The following is a 20,870-nucleotide window of genomic DNA, read 5'->3' as shown; positions in this document are numbered from 1 at the left end:
CTGGTGCCCAGCCAACATTATTCCTTGCGGAAAATACATCCAGCAATAAAATTCTATTCCTGACATGTTCGAGGAACAACAACCGATGGTTGTTCCACAGAACAGACACAGGAACACATTATTTTCTATCAACATTAATGTCCTGGTATGCAGCAAAAGTGCATTAGTTCAGTCATAGTTCATTTTCTTTGATTTCTGTAACTGTCACTGCAAGTCACAAAAGACGTACATATTTAACATCCACCAAACCACATTCCCAATACAGCAATACACCTCCCAGCATTGCTGCATGTTTCTTGGTGTATATTACAGTCGCAGTTCATAAAAAGTCACTTAAGAACTGAACTGAAGTTCTAGATCACAATTCTTGATGAATTGTGTGAGCCTCAGACAGCCTGACCACTGACCACCCAGACCATTTACTGACCATTTGTTACACATAGAAATGACAAGCGCTGGCTGAAATCAACAGATAAAACAATGGAATGAGAGAACAATAAAATGATGGAATGAGAGAACGAAAGGATGATGGAATGAGAGAACGATAGATTGATGGACTGAGAGAACGAAAGGATGATGGAATGAGAGAACGATACATTGATGGAATGAGAGAAAGATAGAACGATGGAATGAGAGAACGATAGAACAATGGGAATGAAAAAAGACAGAACGATAGAATGGTGGAATGAGAGAACGATAGAATAGGAGAAAGTTAGAATGATGGAATGAGAGAACAATGGAATGAGAGAACGATAGAACGATGGAATGAGAGAACGATAGAACAATGGGGATGAAAAAAGATAGAACGATAGAGTGGTGGAATGAGAGAACGATAGAATGGGAGAAAGTTAGAATTATCAAATGAGAGAACAATGGAATGAGAGACCGATAGAACGATGGAATAAGAGAAAGATAGAACGATGGAATGAGAGCACGATAGAACAATGGGAATGAGAGAAAGAACGATGGAATGAGAGAAAAATAGAACGATGGAATGAGAGAACGATAGGACAATGGGAATGAAAAAGATAGATCGATAGAATGGTGGACTGAGAGAACGATAGAATGGTGGAGTGAGAGAACGATAGAATGGTGGAGTGAGAGAACGATAGAATGGTGGACTGAGAGAACGATAGAATGGTGGAGTGAGAGAACGATAGAATGGTGGGAATGAGAGAATGATTTAATGAAAGAACGATAGAACGATTGAATGAGATAACGATAGAACAATGGGAATAAGAGAAAGATAGAATGATGGAATTAGAGAACGATAGAACGATGGGAATGAGAGAACGCTAGAACGATGATATGAGAGAATGATAGTACGATGGAATGAGAGAATGATAAAACAATGGAATGAGAGAAAGATAGAATGATGGAATGAGATAATGAAAGAACAATGGGAATGAGAGAACGATAGAACAATGGAATGAGAGAACGATAGTATGATGGAACGAGAGAATGACAGAACGATGGGAATGAGAGAAGGCAAGGCAAGGCAAGTTTATTTATATAGCACATTTCATACACAATGGCAATTCAAAGTGCTTTACATAGGAGAAATTAAAATAATTAAAAGAAATAAGAATAATTAAAACAGTTTAGAAAAATAAAATAAAATACAGTACAGTCGATAGAATGATAGAACGAAGGGAATGAGAGAACAATAGAATGATGGAATGATAGAACGATAGTACGATGGAATGAGAGAACGATAGGACAAGAGAATGCTAGAGCGATGGTAATGAATCGTTCTTAAATTTAAACTTGTGAACGCCCCCCATGAACACCTGAGCGGTCTTGCTTCCAACTGTTGTTTTCTGAACGCCCCCCGCCCCCGTTGAGAACCACTATGCTAAATGATTGAATATAAATGTAGACAGAACAATAGAACGAACGAAAGAATGATCGATAGATAGAACGTACAAACGAATGAACAATAGAACGAACGACAGAACAAACGAACGATCGATATATAGAATGAATGAACAAAAAATAGAACGATCAATGGATAGAACAAACGATAGAACGATCGATAGTTAGAACAATTGAACGATTGATAGATAGAATGATAGAACGATCGATAGTTAGAACAATTGAACGATTGATAGATAGAATGATCGATAGATAAAACGAATCAACAATAGAACGATCAATAGATAAAACGAATCAACAATAGAACGATCGATAGATAAAACGAATCAACGATAGAACGATCGATAGATAGAACAATGGAACAATGGATAGATAGAACGAACGGATGCTTGTGCTTTCAAACGCTCCTGCTTTCAAAACACTTCTGTGTGCTCTTAAACACTCCCGAGCGTTGATCATTGTAGCCAATCACAGACATATCTAATAAGCGCGTGAACACAATGGCCAATCAGGTGTTTACGATTCCGCTCAACAGCGCTCAAAGCGAAGTACTTGGTACCGAAGTTGGTACTTTTTGACAACTCTAAAACGATCTATAGATAGAACGAACAAATGATAGAATGATTGATAGATAGAACGATAGATAGAAGGAACGAACAAATGATAGAACGACCGGCAGATAGAATAGAACAATCGATAGATAGACAGACAGACAGATGGATAAACAGATAGACAGATAGATATATAGATAGATAGACTCACCGTTGGAGAAGTGAGCCCCCTGTGGGAAACTCAGCTCATTGCTGTGTTCGGCTTCACAGGAATATATGGCTTTGGCATCTCTATGGATTACAATCATGAAATGATCAAATTCAACTGTTTTAAAATAATTTTTTTTGATTTGCCATGAAATATATATTAAACGGTTGTTTTTATGTAGTGTGCCTATTTTTACCTTCCCAAGGGAGGAGGTTTTCCGGCTGATGGGTTCTCAAAAAGCAGTGCTCTGGCAGCCACCCTGAAACATACAACCATGCCCAGATGTCAGGATGATTATTGACAACATGATTTCACCGCACAATAATTAGGCTGGCTAATTTTTAACCATTTTAACTAAGCAGGTGGCAAAAGTTTGATTTACATGAAACATTTTTTTTTTTGGGTGAGAGCCAACATTCCACATTCAGTACTGCTAGATTTGGAGTTCAACTCAAAAGAAGAATAAGGACTACACTTTTTTGTGAACACTTAACCCATTAATACTAACACTTACTATTCTCTCTCTCTCTCTCTCTCTCTCTCTCTCTCTCTCTCTCTCTCTCTCAACCCCAATTCCAGAAAATTTGAGACATTTTGTAAAACACAATAAAATCAAGAATCTGTGATTTGTTAATTACTTTGAACCTTAATTTAACTGACAAAAGTACAAAGAAAAATTCAATGTTGTAATGGCCAAATTAATTGTATTTTGTAAATATAAACTAATTTTGATTTTGATGGCTGCAACTAGTGTTGCACGGTGTACCGATACTTCAAAAGTATCGCGATACTCGGAAATTAAAAACGTCACGATACCAAAATTTTTCAGTATCGATACAAAAAAAAAAAAAAAAAAAACGCCTCCCTATGGACGTCTGTGTTTTTTTCCTGACGCACGCAGCAAAGAACCTGCCGCTGTCAGTGTCATGTGACAAAACACTACAGCGAGATGGCTGCATGTGCGAGCACAAGTGGTCCACGACTCGTAGAAAAAGATGACGCGAGGAGTGACATATGGAAGTACGTTGCCTACCTTGCTCTGTTGCACGGTGCACCGATACTTCAAAAGTAAATCGGAAATTAAAAACGTCACGATTCCTTAATTTATTAGTATCGATACTTCTAAGAATGACTGCGTTCCAGATTTGTAAGGCCGGCGACACACTGGCTGCGTGTCGTGTCCGTTTTTATTTCGGCTCCCATGTTAACTGCCTGCGTGACACACGCGTCTGGGCGCAGCTCGAGACGCGCGGAAAACGCGTCCATGCTACAAATAGAACCGACGCCTATTTTTCACGCGACACGCAAGCGTGTTGGAAGCGTTTCCAGGCAAAATAGAATAGGAAAAGATGTTTCTATGTCATTTTGACACGAATACATATTAATAAATGACATTTTGATGTTTGAACGTTTTGACATAAATACAATAAATGTCATTTAAAAAAAATATTATCGATTTTCAAATATTGCACCTCTCAAATACAGAACGAATTATTCTGTAGCCTATTTTGCCGTCAACACTGCCGATGTTGTCTTTGCTGCTATATATTTATGTTTAACATGAAGTATAGGCCTTCCACACATCTCTCTCTCCCCACGTCAAATATATCACCAATGAGGCTTATCATATGTTACCAATATTAAACATTGTTTAATATAATCACTGTTCATATTTTTATTCAAAGTTCAGAATCAAGATAAAGCTCTTATGTTTCTTATGAAGAATGAGATAATGCTGCTAAATTTATATATTTTTTTACCTTGAATGTCATTGCTCTAATTTATTTTTATATTTCATATTTTGTTCAAATGTTTAATATATCTGCTGTTCATATGTTAATTTATTAGTGTGTTATATGATTAGAATGTTGTCCCGGTTTTAAAATAAAGCACAGCAATGATATTTGAGAGTGTTTCTCCCTTTTCAGGAAAAGTATCGAAAAAGTATCGAAATCGCAATACTTGACTTGGTATCGGTATCGAAACAATAATTTTGGTATCGTGACAACACTAGCTGCAACACACTCTAAAAAAGTTGGGACAGAGGCAAAATAAAAGTGAAAGGATTACAGAATATCCAAGTTAAACTGAATTGAAACCATTCACAATTAGAAGGTGAATTGGTAATACAGTAGGGGAGGGTTTCTTGTTAGAGTATAATACCCCTTTTCCACCAAGGCAGAGCTGGTGCTGGTTCGGAGCCAGAGCCTAGTTTCAAATCGGTTCTTTGTTTTTCCACCGCCAAAGCACCAGCTCCGAACCAGTAAAACTGGTTCTTAAGTAGCACCAAATCATTGCAGGGTCTAGAACGGAGCCAAGAAAGAACCGCTTGCGTCAGAGGATGGGGGCGGGGTTACCGTGGCCAACAAGACTGAAGAGAAACTTGTGACCGCCATTTTTAAATAGCAGCTAGTCGAGCTAATAGCAGCTCGATTATAATATCCGTCTATGTAAGTTACGGCGAGCTGCAAGAACGCATTGGATTCGCCGTGTTTGGATGCCGATTTATTTTCGCAAACCCATGAGCATCCATAGTAACGCAACGTCTATTATTGTTGATGCCTTGTTCGAGATGCATCGGAGCAGCGTGGACCGATCAGAGCTGCCGGAGTGTTTGGAGATCATACGACTCCTTGTGCTTTTTGATCGCTTTCGCAGTGCTTTGATTTCATGTGCTGATCGTTCTGCGAGAAGCCGATACATCTCGAACAAGTCTGGTGTGTTTGTGTTTGGCGCTGCCGCACTAGCGTTGCTGGGCAACATGATACATATGCAGTGACGTAAGATATAGCTCTGTTGTGCCTCTCTGGCCGGTGGAAACGCAAACCGGTTCTTAGTAAGCTCGTCAGTCGAACCAACTCCGAACTGGCAATAGCTCTAGCTCTGAACCAGCACCCGGTTCTTGTTGGTGGAAAAGGGGTATAAAAGGAGCATCCACCAAAGGCTCAGTCTTTGCAAGAAAAGATGGGTCATGGCTCACCACTCTGTGCCACTTTTCATGAAAGAATTGTCACTATTGTCACAAAGAACTATTCAAAAATCCCATTTCTCAATGAAAGATGTATTTAGGTCTTTCACTATCTACCATACATAATATTGTGAAAAGATTCAGTGAATTAAGATACATCTCAGTCTGTGTAGGGCAAAGCAGGAGACCTCCGTTGAATGTGCGTGACCTTTGAGCCCTCAGACGGCACTGCATGAGAAACTATTATGTTCTGTTAAATACAGCCACATGTGCTCAACAGTGCTTTAGAAAACCATTTTCACTGAACACAGTCTGACGCTGCATCAAGAAATGCAACTGGAATCTCTGTTACGCAAGGAGAAAGCTATTCATCTGTTCAATGCAGAGATGCTGCAGAGTTCTCTGGCCCGAGCTCATCTCAGATGATCCAAAATACAGTGGAAATGTGTGCTGTGGTCGGATGAGTCCATGTTTCAGAATGTTTTGGGGTAAAATGGAGACCATCCAGACCTTCATCAGCAAGAGGTCCAAAAGCAAACATCTGTCCTGGTCTGGGGTGCATCAGTGCAAACGGCATGGGTAACTTGCATGTGTGTGAAGGTATAACTGACATGGAGGCATATATTTGGATTGTACAGAGACATAAACTGCCATCAAGATGACATCAAGATGTGCCTGACGGTCTGCCTGCAGTCCAGATGTCTCTCTTATTGAAAATGTATGAGCCATCATGAAAAGGAGAATCAGACAACGACGACCAAAGACTGTTGAATCGAGTCCACTTAAGTGACGTGATGTTTCTTTTCTTCCTGTCATGATAACTCAACGAAATTATACATCCTTCCCTGCAGAGAAGATTTAAAAACCAGTGCGGGGTCACATCAACCCTTTCAGCAGTGTAATTAAAACTGGTGCCAGCAAAAAACAACTGCAATCAATCTCCATTCAGCAGCTTCCCTCGCCGCACGCAACTATACTGCACAAACTTTCCTCACTACTTTTAATACATGTTTTTACATTTCTCATGACGTAGTGTTTTTCTAAAACCTGACAGAAACATATAAAAGCTGTCAATGAAGTAATGGAAGAGATTTTCACACAAAAATGAAAATTCTGTCATTATTTACTCATTGTCATGTAATTCCCAACCTGTATGACTTTCTTTCATCTGTGAAACATGAATATATTTTTTTTCTCCATGTCTTGGTTACCAACATTTCTCAAATATCTACTTCTGCTGTGTTCACAGAAAGTCATTCAGATTTGGAACCACATGAGGGTGAGTAAATTATAGAATTTTTTCAGGTGAATCATCCATTTAATGTGATGCATATATATATATATATATATATTTTTTTAATTTTAAACACATTAAAAATGCAATTCCCATACAACAATAAGTTCAATATACAGCTTACATGATCAATTCTACTGTTTCCGAACAATAAATCAACTGCACTGAGATCGTAATGAAAAAAATAAAATAATAATTCTTGAAAAATAACCTTAAGTAGTGTGCCATCTTTTTTTCTTTTTTAAATAATGATTAATGAAAATGTTTTAAATTATTACTATAATAAAAAAAAAAAAATTATTACTATAATTTAAAAACAATTTTTTTTTACATTTGCATGCCAAATCAATTTCTTCAAAAGTCAGTGTGTTGTAATCAATATGCAGAAAGGCATTTTGGGTCAAACTTTACAACAAGGTTACATTTGTTAACACGAACTAACAATGAAACATTTGTATCTGTAAATATTATAATGGACTCGAGCTAACAATGAACAGTTGTATTTTTTATTAACAAATGTACATAAAGATAAATAAATACTGTAAAAAAAAAATACTGCTCACTGTTAATGTTAGTTAAAGGTACAATATGTAAGAATTTTGCATTAAAATATCCCAAAATCTCAAGGCCAGTGTTATATATTTTGTTAAGTTGATTACTTACAATATCCAACTATTTGGATCAATATCCCAAAAAAATTTCCAACTATTTTTAAATCGTGAGAAAATTGCGATTTTAACCAAGGAAACGGGGCGTTAGAGCAGGGGTGAGCTGGGAGTCGCCAGTCAATTGCGTCAGATCCGCGTTACCCTCGGTTTCCGCTCGTACTGCGTAGAGTCCTGGACAAATGCGGAAGTTGTAGTTGTAGCGTCTATCAAGCTACAAACTTTAGCTTGTTTCTTGCAGTCGTTATGGTACACAATTATTATTTACCGATTGCAGCTGGTTCTGTCGACAAAGCATGCTTAATTTTATATTTTCCAAATGTAGCATTCGGTAATAGTTATGTTTATGTAAGGAAAGTATTATTGCTTTAGATTTGTGTTTAGTTTATTGACATTGTTTATCACGTCTGGTGTTTATGGCCATGTAAATAAACATAGCATGTGTTATACATAAAGATTAATCAGTATTTTGGCAAATGATGTGGGCATGTTCGAATGTACTTTTACAACAATTGTTTAGGACACATAAAACTGCGCCACGTTATCACAACAATGAATTCAACAAATACAGTAACATCTATGATAACCAATTTAGTATTAAACCTTACTTTTCTTGCGGTTAATTCATTTTAATGAAATAAAAGTGTGATGAGGTTCAAGAGTCAGGAAGAAGACGGGTCGGCGTGACTGGGACTCGTACTTTATTAAAATAAAGCAAAACAAACAAAAGCCGTGCACAACGCGTATTCACCGTGGCGACGGCACAAAACTCGGATCCACCGTTTTTCTTCCTCTGCGTCCAATTTTCTCTCCAGTCTCTCTCTCGTTCCAGCGCGGCTTATAAGCGGTCTCTCCACGCCAATACTACTGCAATAAGACACAGGTGTTCGTCATTTGCACTTGACCTACTTGCTCGTCTCTTCTCTCTCCCATCACAGACCGCGCTGAACCACGCCCCCCCTCGCCACAAAAAGCATGTCATTAAACGCAACATTTATAAAAATAGAACTTAGCCTCATCCATGAACATGATTTTTCGATTCCCGTCTGACGGATTTACATCCACGGTGGAGTTTAAAACAACAGTTCCCATCATTCCACGCTCCTTCACATCGTCATCAAGCTACGCCGTTGTTGTTGTTTGGAATGTAGCGCCCTCTAGCGGCAAAAAATTCTTGCATATTGTACCTTTAATGCATTAACTAATGGGACATTATTTAAAAAATGTATAATAATAATAAAATATATTATATATATTATACATATATATATATATATGACATTTGAAAAATATGGATGAGGACACTCACTAAAAACAAAAAAACAAAAAAAAAACAACAAAAAAAACATGACATGTTTGACAACATAAATACAAAGAATACATTAACTTCAAAAGGCATGTTTTTTCTTTTTTTTTCAAATGAATTTTCAATGATTTTTTTTCATCATCTATATCCTCATGTTGCCTGAGATCTATCGCCGATCCATAATCTTTTGATTCGCTCACAGGGTGAGGTTTAGCATCAGTGGGTTAGATACTGGTAAAGAGTTTCACTTACACTGATCCTGGTCTCTGATAGCCATTCGTAGAGCCGCTGTTGTCCAGCTTTCGCCGTAGGATTGTTTTCGGAGGCAGATCGAGGAATGTGGCGGATCTGGCACCGTCTTTATGATCCACACACGCTAGACTCTGTACAGACCCCACACAGCTCTTATGACCTCCAGAGAGCCCAAAACAGAAAAGTACAAAATTACTTAATGTTAGTTTCTTTTTGTCTAGATCAGAGGGTTACAAACTTTATACTGTAAGAAATTGCATAGAGTTTTGTAAAGAAAAAATTGAAAATAGGACACACACTATCGGTGTGGAATACAGTTTGGAATAATTCAGATTTTTTAATGTTTTCAAAAAAAAAAAAAAAAAAACGTACGCTCATCAATGTTGCATTATTTGATCAAAAATACAGTATAAAAACGTGAAATATTATTACATTTTATAAGAACTGTTTTCTATTTGAATACATTTTAAAATGTGATTTATTCCTGTGATGGCAAAGCTGAATTTTCAGTATCATTAGTGTCACAAGATTTAGTGTCACATGATCCTTCAGAAATCATTCTGGTATGTTGATTTGGTGCTCAAGTATCGATAATAGTTATTATTATCAATGTTGAAAATAGTTTTGGCTGGTTAATAGTTTTGATACCATTTGAAACACTGATCAATCTTTTCAGGATTATTTGATGAATAGAAAGTAAAAAAGTTCTAACACTTTAAATGTCAATGTAATATGTCCTTGCTGAATAAAAGTATAAATTTCTTAAAATGTTATTAATTATTTTAATTTTTTTAATCTTACATTTGAATGGTAGGGAATGCACATTTCCACAAAATGACTGAGCTACAAAAAATTATTTTACTATTGATAATAATAAGGAATGTTTCTGAGCAGCAAATCAGTATATTTGAATGATTTCTGTAGGAACATGTGACACTGAAAACTCAAAAAAAAGCAATGGGTGCTGAAAATTCAGCTTTTCCATCACAGGAATAGATTACATTTGAAAACATATTATTGACGAGCATAAGAGACTTTGAAAAACATTCTTAATTATTCCAAGTTGTGTGTGTTTGACTCCTACCTTCTGTGATAAGTAAAGATCTTAGAGATGGGGCGTTGGAGCGGTTAAGCTGTGCGGATCTGATTCCCACTGAGTGAGGAGCCTTTGCTGGTGCTGGTGAAGATCTGGCAGCTGAGTTCACACCACAGGAGTCCAAGTCCACACGTCCAGCGTCCTCTCTGGAGCTGGAGTCGGGACTGCTGGTGCAGGTGGGGATCTGCCGCGGGCCAGGGAACGGGGGCTTGTCTTTGGGCTGTGGAGAGGAGCAGGTTTTGGAGGAGCTGTTCTGCTCTGAGGAGTGTGAGGAGAGGGAGTCCATGCTGCCGATTGGAGTGCTGCCTGAACTACTGCTGAACGTATCGCCTGCAGGGACAGTAAGACATAAAGCAGATAAAAACTAAAGTATATCTTAAATTTATCACAATTGATTGATTTATACAGTGACTAGGTGAAACATGAAACTGTCAAAATGTCCAGGTCACGGTCCACTTCAAAATGAAAATAAAATAAATAAATATGAGCCTATAAGCCTATTTTCTTATCTTTTTTTTTTTCTTTTTCTTTTTTGCATAGTGTGATTTTAATGACAATTAGGCAGATTTCCCCCAAAAAAATTCCAATTAATGCAATTTGTCTGAGGTGTTTTACTTTTTACTAATTCCCATTATTCTTACTAATAGCGATTAGATTCTCACCTTTTTTATATTTTAACCAGCATAAATAAGGAACTAAAATAAATGCTAACACAAAGTACAAACAATAATACAATAATAATAATAAAATCAGATAAAATCAAAATCAAATAACAAGAATGAGATTTTTTCCCCACATAAAATATAAGTAAATATAAATTCTTATTTCTGTTTTTTGATTTTAGGTTAAATATGACCCAGATTAGTTCTTAAAATTTCATGAATTAAAAAATGGGGACAATACATTTTTGTAACAATTATTATTTGTTATTATAAATAATAATTAGTATGATGCCTGTGTTAAAACCAGAACCAAAAATTAACAACAGTAAATAGTATAGCAAACAGATCAAAGATTATTATAGTATAACAAAACTATGATGACTCTACAAATATTGAAATAAAGAGTACATATGATATAAAAAAAAAAAATATATATATATATATATATATAAAAAACTGAATTTAACAAATAATTAAAAATGCAATTAAAATGCAATTCATATTGTACAGCCTGTGAATATATGGTTTACAGTCATTACCACTTTTCAAAATGTTATTTTATGTTTAATTAGGCTTATTAGTTTGCATTTTAGATAACAAAGTAAGTACATTTCTCCACATGTAATTGTTTCGTTTTTTTTAACGTTTTATGTTTCATACATATCAGGGTGTACTTTCACCCATGTGTTATAAGATGTGTGATAAGATGTGTGTGTGTGTGGGAATTTCTTTCTGGAACGTTTTAAATTGTGTGCAAATCTCACACCCTGTTTAGGCACTGTTATATAGTACATACAAAGAGTATTACTTTAATTTAACAAGCAGCTTAACCAGCTGGATATATTGGTTGGGCTTTTTTTGCAGTGTATTTGTGGGCACTAAAATGGTCATTTCCGTGGACAACTCTACTTCCGGGGACAAGACACCAGCAACTGGGACTGTTCGCCCTATGCTACGGAATTACAAGGTTTACTGACTCAAGTAAAATAAAAGTCTCTATAACATTCTGGTCACTAAGGACTTCAGTCCCTCCTTTAATGCAAGTATATGGGATTTTGTTCCACCTGTTTTATCGAGCCTTGGCAAAAACCACTAAAATAAGTAAATGTGTTAATGGCATTAAAGTCCCACTCCGATCATATTTTGAGCTATTTTTAAACATTCTCAGTGGTCTTTAAATGATGATTATGCCGTTTTTAGCCAAAATCACAAAACCTGTGCCGTTTTCTGGGACTTCGCTTCAGCAGAGCGGCAGTAGCTCATTAGCAATTCGCCTCTGCGTTGTGGGCGGAGCCGTTGGCTGAAGCGAGATACATAGGCAGCAACAGCCTCTTTCTGTCTTTCTTTCTGTCAACACAGAAAACATTTCATCACTGGATAGTTTTTTTCGTTTAATTAAAGTGTTGTTTTATGTCAGCTGAATGTCCGGAACGCTTTTCAGAGAAGATAAGGAAACTTATTTAGCACAATTCGCACAGAGCGGTAATTCTGAAAAAAAAAAAAAATTCTCCGAATGCTCCACATGAAACTTTGGTCTTCCGACCTTTTACCGCCGTGTCGATTTATTCTGATTAATATGTGCGAGGGAGAGAGAGCAAGACAGCGCTTAGTTTGGAGACGGTGAAGTCTTGTTTACATTTTCGCCTGGCTCCGAAGACAGAGTGCGCGCGCGCGCGTCCGGGTCTCTCTCTCTGCTCGTTCTTTCAGTTATAAACATGTCCTGTCACAAGCGCAGCAGTTCATCTACATTACTCACCGATCAAATAAGACTTTGGCGGGACAAAAAATTACTTTGGCGGGCGCTAAAACAAGTTCAATGCAGGAAAATTCATGCGTGAATTTAACTGAGTAGTACATGACCTTGCACTCGCACAAATGCGACCACATAAAATTTTAACTCGCACATTCTCAAAAAATGGTCGCAGTCTGGAACCCTGGAACGTAACGTTAATCCATTCATCTCTCACAGCAACATGTTTTGGTAAAGCATGAAAGCTAATACCAATATCTCTCCTCTTAGCATTGCAACCCAGGCGGGGCGGAGGGGAGTATGAGCTTGTGGCCCCGCCCAGTGGAGTTACTACGTCACAACTCCAGTCTATTTTAGCCGGCATTTTAGCGTCTGCTACTGATTCACAGCCATTTGAATGCAGAAATACTCAGAAATACAACTTTGAGCTTATTTTTCTCAAGATATGTCCTCTAGCATAAGAAAAATGCCACAAGAGCATGTTAACACCTAGAAAAACATGATTTTCATCGGAGTGGGTCTTTAAATAATGTGTTGATGTCAAAATCTAAAATTCATTTCTTATGTAATCATGAAACAGTAGAGAGTGGATGTACTATCAATAGAGAATGTGAAATGTGAGGATTACTGGCAGTGTAAGACTCACTGTCCGCGTCAGCCAGGCACAGTGAGGGTGCGTAGAGGCTCTTGGGTTTGCGCGGTCCAGATGAGAGGCAGATGGCTCTGCTCCTGCGAGACCCTGCCTGAGACTGAGGCTGCGGCAGGGGAACATTAGGGTCCGGCGCTTGATGAAATATCTGTGAAGACATACCCAAATAACTATGAAAGATTATGAGCAGTGAGAAAAGCGTTTCAGTTTGATGAGGGATGCAAGCTCCAAAAAGCATTAGTACACTTAAGTAATCCACATGTAACATGCATTTATTTGTGTGTGTGTGTATGTGCCAGTAAAGACTTTCTTATTTCACATCAAAAACATTTAAAAAAAACATTTCTATGCTGGACCTTTGATCAAAGACTCCTGAAAATAATGGTAACAATAAGAAATGTTTCTAGGGCACCAAAATCAACATATTAGATGAGTAATGGAGTAATGGAGTAATGACTGCTGAAAATTCAGCTTTGACATCACATTTTAAAATATATTCAAATAGGAAACAGTAAAAACACAGTATTGTGAAATAATATAGCTGCAAGCAGCAATTATCGGGGCCAAGCACTAAGAACATGACCAACTGCAACAATGAGCAATTAAAGACATATTAAGACATTTTAGGCAAAATGGCTGAAAAAACATAAATATAGTTATTTGATTTAATGGTTTATCACCTTCGACTAATATAGGTGGCACTGTGACCAATTAAGACTAGTGTGGTAAGACTAAGGTGACTCTTGCAAAGTTTGGTGTCAATATGCCAAAGCATTACAGAGATACAGCCTCAGAGTCGTTTTGGCATCATGTCATTAACTTTGTTGATGCGGTATATGAAAACAGTTTTGTCTATCAACACGAAATCCATAATACAATCTGAAGATGATACGATTTGATTTTGGTAAAAATCGGACAAATGGTCGAGGAGTTTTTTTAAACTTTTTTAAACTTTTCTAGTTTTTTAAAGAAAATCAAAATGGTGAACAGGAAATTCAGCCGACTATGGCAAAATAGGCTCTATGCACGATGCTTCCGTGTTTTGTCTCAGCCCGCCCAGTTACATCCGGTGGTGCGTCAGAAGCTGTTCTTGCATTCGGTGGAGATAATGGCAAATTACACTCGCTGTTTACAAGAACTTCCAGCAGTTAACGTGAATGATGTTAACAATATTGTGAGGCAGTTAGCTGTCACACCTAAGGGTAAGAAAGAGAAGGGCTTTAAATTATATATTTGAAGCTACATCGACAACTTTGAGGGTGAGTATTCTCTCAAATCATGCAAAATCCGACTAGCGAATCGGTTTCTAAAATCGTTGTCTCCGTTTCTGTGAAAAAGAATTTTAAGAAAGTTTTGGCGCAAGTACACTTCGCTATAGAACGCACTATGCGGAAGTAAAGACGCTGGCTGAGATTCTACCGGAAATACGTCAGCAGCGTTCGTGCATTGGTATTGGTATCTATGTTCTCAGCATGACCCAAGGAATCAGTTTCATTACAATAGGCTAAACAAAAGTTGTTAGCATTTTTGCAAATTGCATTATAACTTTTTACCACAAGGTGGCATTGCCCTGAAACTTTTTGAGTACTGTCAGCGTATGGTGCCGAAGACACATACAGAGTTGTGTGACGATATGCCAATGCGTTTGTAAAATATAGCATTTGATATGAGAAAATTTGGTTTCGTTTGACTCGGCATGCTACACAGAATCTAAAGTTTTGTGATTTTTGGCCAAACCGTTTAGAAGTTATAATAAACAAAAATGTACATTTTCCTCCATGTCTCCTGACCACTAGATGGCACTGCGCCAAAATGGTGCAGGTAGTCTAAGGTCATGGTTGTCATAACATAAACCAAGTCTGGTTAGAATTTGTCAAAGCATTGCCGAGATACAGTCTCACAACCCTTTTTGCGCGCTCTTCGTTGAATTCGTTTGCGCATTATTCGAGAACGGTTTGATGAATCAACTTGAATATCATTACTTTTTGTCAGTGTTATCTGGTTACATTTTCGTGGAAATCGGAGTAATGGCCTATGAGGAGTTTGAAAAAGTAAGTTTTTCTGAAAATTCTAATTGGTGGAAAAAGTTTCAGGACGGAAATCTTCCAGAGCGGAAGAAGACGACGAAGAAGAACGCCAACGATGAGAATAGGTGCTTGGCCTTCGATGCTTGGCCCTTAATTATTGCAAATTTGTACAATGATCAAATAATGATCAGCCTTGGTGAGCAAAATATACTTCTTTAAAACATTTTATTTTTTTCATCTTACTGATTTGACCTTACTTTTGAGCAATAGTTTACACAGTTATATATATATATATATATATATATGAAGAGTTCAGATGCAAAAGCCTCTAAGTGCCATCTGAAATTTTCTTCTAGAATGATCATTTTTATCAAGCTCGTATATTTAAGTTCAGCAATTTCACTTAAATGGCAATGAAAATAACCTATTAATTGTCATTCAAGTCAAATTACTGAACTTAAATATATGAGCTTGATAAAAATGATCATTCTAGAAGAAAATTTAGAGGCTTAGAGGCACTTAGAGGCTTTTGCATCTGAACTCTTCATATATATATATAGATATAGATATAAATGCATTATCTTTTACAGGAGATTGTTATGAATTATCTTTGATTTTACTTACCTTTTCAAAATTTTCGACGAGAATTTCTACCACAATGTTTTGAAATTTGATGTTCATCATGGCAGCAACGGTTTCCTGTTGTGAGCGCATGAGGGTAGGGCCGAAGATCACTCCCAGATTGGACACCGTCATCATGTTACTCTCACTGTGAGCAGACACACTGCAGGGACATGTGTCAATCAAATCCTCTAACCAATATCAAACTTCAAATAATAATTATCCCACAAAAATGTACTTGCTGGACCAGACTGAGTTATGGTTGTTAGTGCTACCTAGTGGACATGCTGTTTACCACTACATTTTAAATGATGAAGGTCAATGACCAAGAAAGTTTTGTTGGTTAAGGTAGTTTAAGGTGCAGTAAGAGATATCTGAGAAACACTTGATATTTGAAATCGACACCAAAACTACATGTCTCGAGCAGGAACAAAGCAAACTCTGCGTCCATTTTCAGGTCTTCCCGCACTCTAACGTCTCTCCTGCACTGGATAGTTTTCAAATTTCAACAGCGTTTCTCAGAAATTGCATACTGCACCTTTAAGAAGTCTTGTGAAGACACCAGCATCCATGAACAACATACTGTACACTGCTGCTGAACAAACATTTTATATAACATTTTGCTCTAAATAAATCTACAAAGTATTACATGAGACTAAGAAGAAAAATAATTTAAAGAGAGAAAGGTTTTAATTTTTGAGAAAAAATTGAATCTAAATCTACGTTCAGGTCATACTTGAGTAGATGTTTGATTAATATCTCCAACATCTCTTTGTTTTTGTCAGGTAGTTTATGCACCAGCGCGTGAACTGCACACACTCTGTAGTTCTGATCATCAGATTCTGAAAGAAAACAGACAAAACACATCAAGTGACGTGACGTGTAGCCAAGTATGGAGTCCCATAGGCTACTCGGAATTTGTGCTCTGCATTTCACTCATCCAAGTGCACACACACAGCAGTGAGTATCAACACACCATGATCACAAACTCAACCCACATATAAAATGACAGGCTCCTAAATGAGTGAGTTAAAAATCGAATCAAATATGTTTAACATGTAATTCAACTGCTTTATAACTTACTGACAGCCATGAGGAAGTCAGAGTGAAGCTTGTATGTCATGAGCGGCTCAGACAGACACCTAGTGGACGGACACAAGAATGACATCTTGTTATCTCTCTCAGAAATGCTATTGGTTATTTTCAACTCTCTCAAACAAAGAAAGGTACACATTATTTCAGGGCAATTCTCACTAACATCTTGAACCTCCATTAGGAGTAGTGACGTCAGCCTGAACACACGAACCTGAGGTAATTCTTGAGGCCGCTGGTGATAGTCTTGTTGTCCCATGTGTCTGGGTCCAGATCCATATCTGATGCTGCTTTGGGTGCTGTAAGAGAAACCAAGGCATATGTGCAACATTGTTTGTGTGCAGATGTTGTAGTGACATTAAACTTCAAATATTTATGACACATGGAAACGGCTAATCCAACATAAAAGTAATTTGGGTAAATCTCATATTTCACATCATTTTCTTACACAATAAGAAACTAATGTTGCAAGAAAATGAAGGTGATTGTTAGGACCAATTGAGATTTTTACATTGTGACAATATTTTCATGAAAAATAAGCACACTGTCCCCGCTGTTGAGTAGGTTAGTAATGAGAAAACATGCTCGCTGTAGAATAAAAAATAAAAATCAGCACTATCTAAATTATGTATCATTATTTTTGGTTATATCATTATTATGGTAATAATAATGAGGGCTTTCTTTTCATTACAGGTGAAAATGTGCTTAACAGTCAAGAAAGTTTCTCAATGCAAAAATATGAATGGTTCTAAAATAGGCCTCATTTCCCCTATTCAAAGTACAATCTCTTATTTCTTTCATAAAAAAAAAAAAAAGCATATAATATATACTGTATATGAGGGCACATTAATAAGAACATTTGCATAGAGAAATCATTTCTAATAAACAATACAACATCCCATAAATAAAATGAGAATTGTCAATTTTGGTGTCATGGTGACTTTTAAAGTTGGTCTGTGAAGGTTTTATACTTGATTTATGGTTTACGGACGCACTGATTCCAGGCATTTGTTGAGATCTTTCAGAACAAAATGAATAGCTACCAGACGTTAAACTCCAAAATAAATTATTTTGACAATGTTTTTGCGAGAGGGAACTGCGCCAGAGCAATGTATCTTTGCTACCCTGGCCCGAATCACACATTTCTGTGTCTAGTTCTCGAGTTGTGTAGAGTGCAGGGACTTACAGAAGACTGTGATCATGAGCTTCTGCACTTTGGAGTTTATTCCACCGACTCTGTACAAACCCATAGTGTTGAGCCCTGCTGAGAGGAGAATACACACAGAACATGTACAAATATATAAACACAACACACATGAACACTTCATCTCTAGATTCCCAGAGAGGGAGACTAAAGGACATATACATTAATCTAATGTCAGTTTAGGCACATTTCTGACTGTCAGGATTTTTGATGAACAGATAGATTGAAATAGAAATATGAATTGAAATTAGAAATATGAATTATTTTAATAATTTAAAGAAGAAATGTTTATTAACATTACAAATGTCTTTAAAAACATTTGCAAAGCAGGACAGAGAACATACCCATTTCATAAGGCACACCACACTTACTAACATTACCAACAGGATTTTGTAACAAGTCTCTTTAACCTTTGGGGCAAAAGCGTATCTCAGATAAAATTTTAAAGACACCTTAACATTTCCAACACCCCTTCTGGTAACACTTTATAATAACTGCACGCTATTAATCATTAGTTAAGCATTAGTAAACAGTTAATTCGTCATTTATAAAGCATTAATAGACATTAATAAGCAGTATACAAATACAGTTATAAATGCTTTGTTCTTGATTTATAAGCATATCTATAATGTGTTTAATAATTGTATTTTCATACTTTATTAATGATCAATTTATCATTTCTAAATGAAGTATTGCATTATTTACAAACCAAATTTGATTCATAAAATCACTTAGAAAGTGTAAGTAAAATGATTAATAAACTGTTTAAATACATATTATTATTCAGACATATAGTGATAGTTACTGAGTGTGTTAATAAATGCTTTATTAACATGTATTTCTACTGTAATTCATGATTAATTCAGGTAGTTATAAAGCATTTAGTAGTGGTCAGTTAACTATTTTTGTGAGCTCATCTAAAGTGAGGACTAGTTATGCCTTGTAAAGCATTTACAAAGGAGATTTAAAGGCTGTCAAATATTTTTATGTTCTCTATCACTAGCTATGTTTACATGGACACCTTTTGGTTCAATTGGAATGAAATCAATACGATTGATGAATCCGAACACGGTGTTTACATGAACGATAAATAAAGTAATCGGGTTGATGTGCGCATTTATATGTCAGAAGTTTCAAATCGTAATAAATTATTTGACATGCACACACTGCACAAATATGCAGTTTCCTGAGAGTTTCCCGCTGTTCGCGCATAACTATTCTCCTCTATTGGTTCTTTATTTGTTTTAAACAGCAGACGTAATATTAATCCGTCTCTGGTCATGATATGAAGACAATGAGCATATTAACCGTTGTGCCGCTGCTTATATTGATCACGCAGTAAAAATGCCCAAAACCAGTCGTCTGTGGATGAGAGTCTGAAACAAGGACTGGTGGGACGTTGTCCTGCTTCACTTCACAGACTCTGAGTGAAAAGAGAAGTTTAGAATGACGGGACACTTATTTATATGACACTTTATTCAGCAGGAAGAACAGTTTGTTCTGCGCGTCATACGTCATTACGCTATTTAACGTCATCGCACATGCGCAGTCCTTTCAGTTTCGGTTTTCAATCCAATCAAGTGTTTACATGTTCTCTCCATCGGATTACAAAAGGAATAAACCACCCCTTTCAATCCGATCGAAATTTCATGCGGATCGAGCTCAATCGGATCGATTAAGGTGTTTACATGAAGGTTTTTTAGTCCGACTGAGTCGTCAATCCGATTATAAGTGTCCATGTAAACGCAGCTATTGTGTTGTGTTTGTTTCCTTTTTCTGTTTAGAAGATCGGGTCTTTAAATCTCCTTTGTAAATGCTTTACAAAGCATAAATAGTCCTCACTTTAGATGAGCTCACAAAATAGTTATAACCACTACTAAATGCTTTATAACTTCCTGAATTTACCACATTTACTTACACTTTCTAAGTGATCTTATTAATCAATAACAACACCTAGTTTGTAAATAATGGTAAATAATGTAACTGGTTTGTAAATAATGCTATACTTCACCTAGAAATAATAAATTGATCATTAATAAAGTATGAAAATACAATTATTAAACACATTATAGATATGCTTATAAATCAAGAATAAAGCATGTATAGCTGTATTTATAAACTGCTTATTAATGTCTATTAATGCCTTATATGCCTGTTTAGTAATGCTTAACTAATGATTAATAGCATGCAGTTATTATAAAGTGTTACCCAACTTGGGAACAAAACTTTGTAAATCTTATTATTACACATACAGTACACATCTTTCATAGGGTAAGATTCCTGAAACATGACATTACTTAACATATTTTACATTATTTAGTTGGAACATTATTTTTTCTATTATTATTATTATTATTATTATTATAAGCATGCAAAAATAAAAAAAGTATGGGAATGTTTTATACACAATAAATATCCTATATATAAGGTAAGAGGCAATAAACACAAAACTCACCTCTCATCTCCACCAGCTGTATACACTTCCTCACAAAATTAAAGCCAGCCTCATTTAAATATGCTATAAAAGACAGGTGAAAAGAAACAGCATGTTCAATAGATGGATTTAGCGTGCGTCACACTCTGGGGGATACGGCTTACTCTGGTTGTACTCAATGTAATGCTATCGACCTTGTAAAAGGAAATGAGAGAG

The 20,870-nt window shown here is 36.4% G+C and overlaps 1 protein-coding gene and 1 long non-coding RNA gene across 9 annotated transcripts in view; one reads left to right on the top strand and one right to left on the bottom strand.

Moving 5' to 3' along the window:
• arhgap42b (Rho GTPase activating protein 42b) overlaps positions 1-20,870 on the bottom strand; it is a 144,045-nt gene that overhangs the window by 2,786 nt on the left and 120,389 nt on the right. For 2 of the 8 annotated variants that reach the window (XM_082182897.1, XM_082182902.1), the window contains 11 exons: positions 20,676-20,738; positions 18,203-18,280; positions 17,231-17,315; positions 17,008-17,066; positions 16,661-16,766; positions 15,928-16,087; positions 13,256-13,424; positions 10,204-10,545; positions 9,120-9,279; positions 2,831-2,893; positions 2,638-2,717 (listed from right to left, as the gene is read on the bottom strand). In XM_082182897.1, the coding sequence (XP_082039023.1) occupies positions 2,638-2,717; positions 2,831-2,893; positions 9,120-9,279; positions 10,204-10,545; positions 13,256-13,424; positions 15,928-16,087; positions 16,661-16,766; positions 17,008-17,066; positions 17,231-17,315; positions 18,203-18,280; positions 20,676-20,738 (1,365 nt within the window). Of the gene's footprint in view, positions 1-2,637; positions 2,718-2,830; positions 2,894-9,119; positions 9,280-10,203; positions 10,555-13,255; positions 13,425-15,927; positions 16,088-16,660; positions 16,767-17,007; positions 17,067-17,230; positions 17,316-18,202; positions 18,281-20,675; positions 20,739-20,870 lie in introns of all 8 variants that reach the window. The other 6 variants (XM_082182898.1, XM_082182903.1, XM_082182901.1 and 3 more) reach the window with 4 other exon arrangements.
• Positions 13,433-15,524, top strand: LOC309508683. The gene is made up of 2 exons (XR_014209672.1): positions 13,433-14,599; positions 14,640-15,524. It is a non-coding gene; the product is annotated as an uncharacterized lncRNA (long non-coding RNA).

Source organism: Leuciscus leuciscus (assembly GCF_965113295.1).
Source record: "Leuciscus leuciscus genome assembly, chromosome: 10".
Classification (NCBI taxonomy): Eukaryota; Metazoa; Chordata; class Actinopteri; order Cypriniformes; family Leuciscidae; genus Leuciscus; species Leuciscus leuciscus.
The sequence above is the reverse complement of the archived record's forward strand: the minus strand, read 5'-3'. Positions and strand labels throughout refer to the sequence as shown.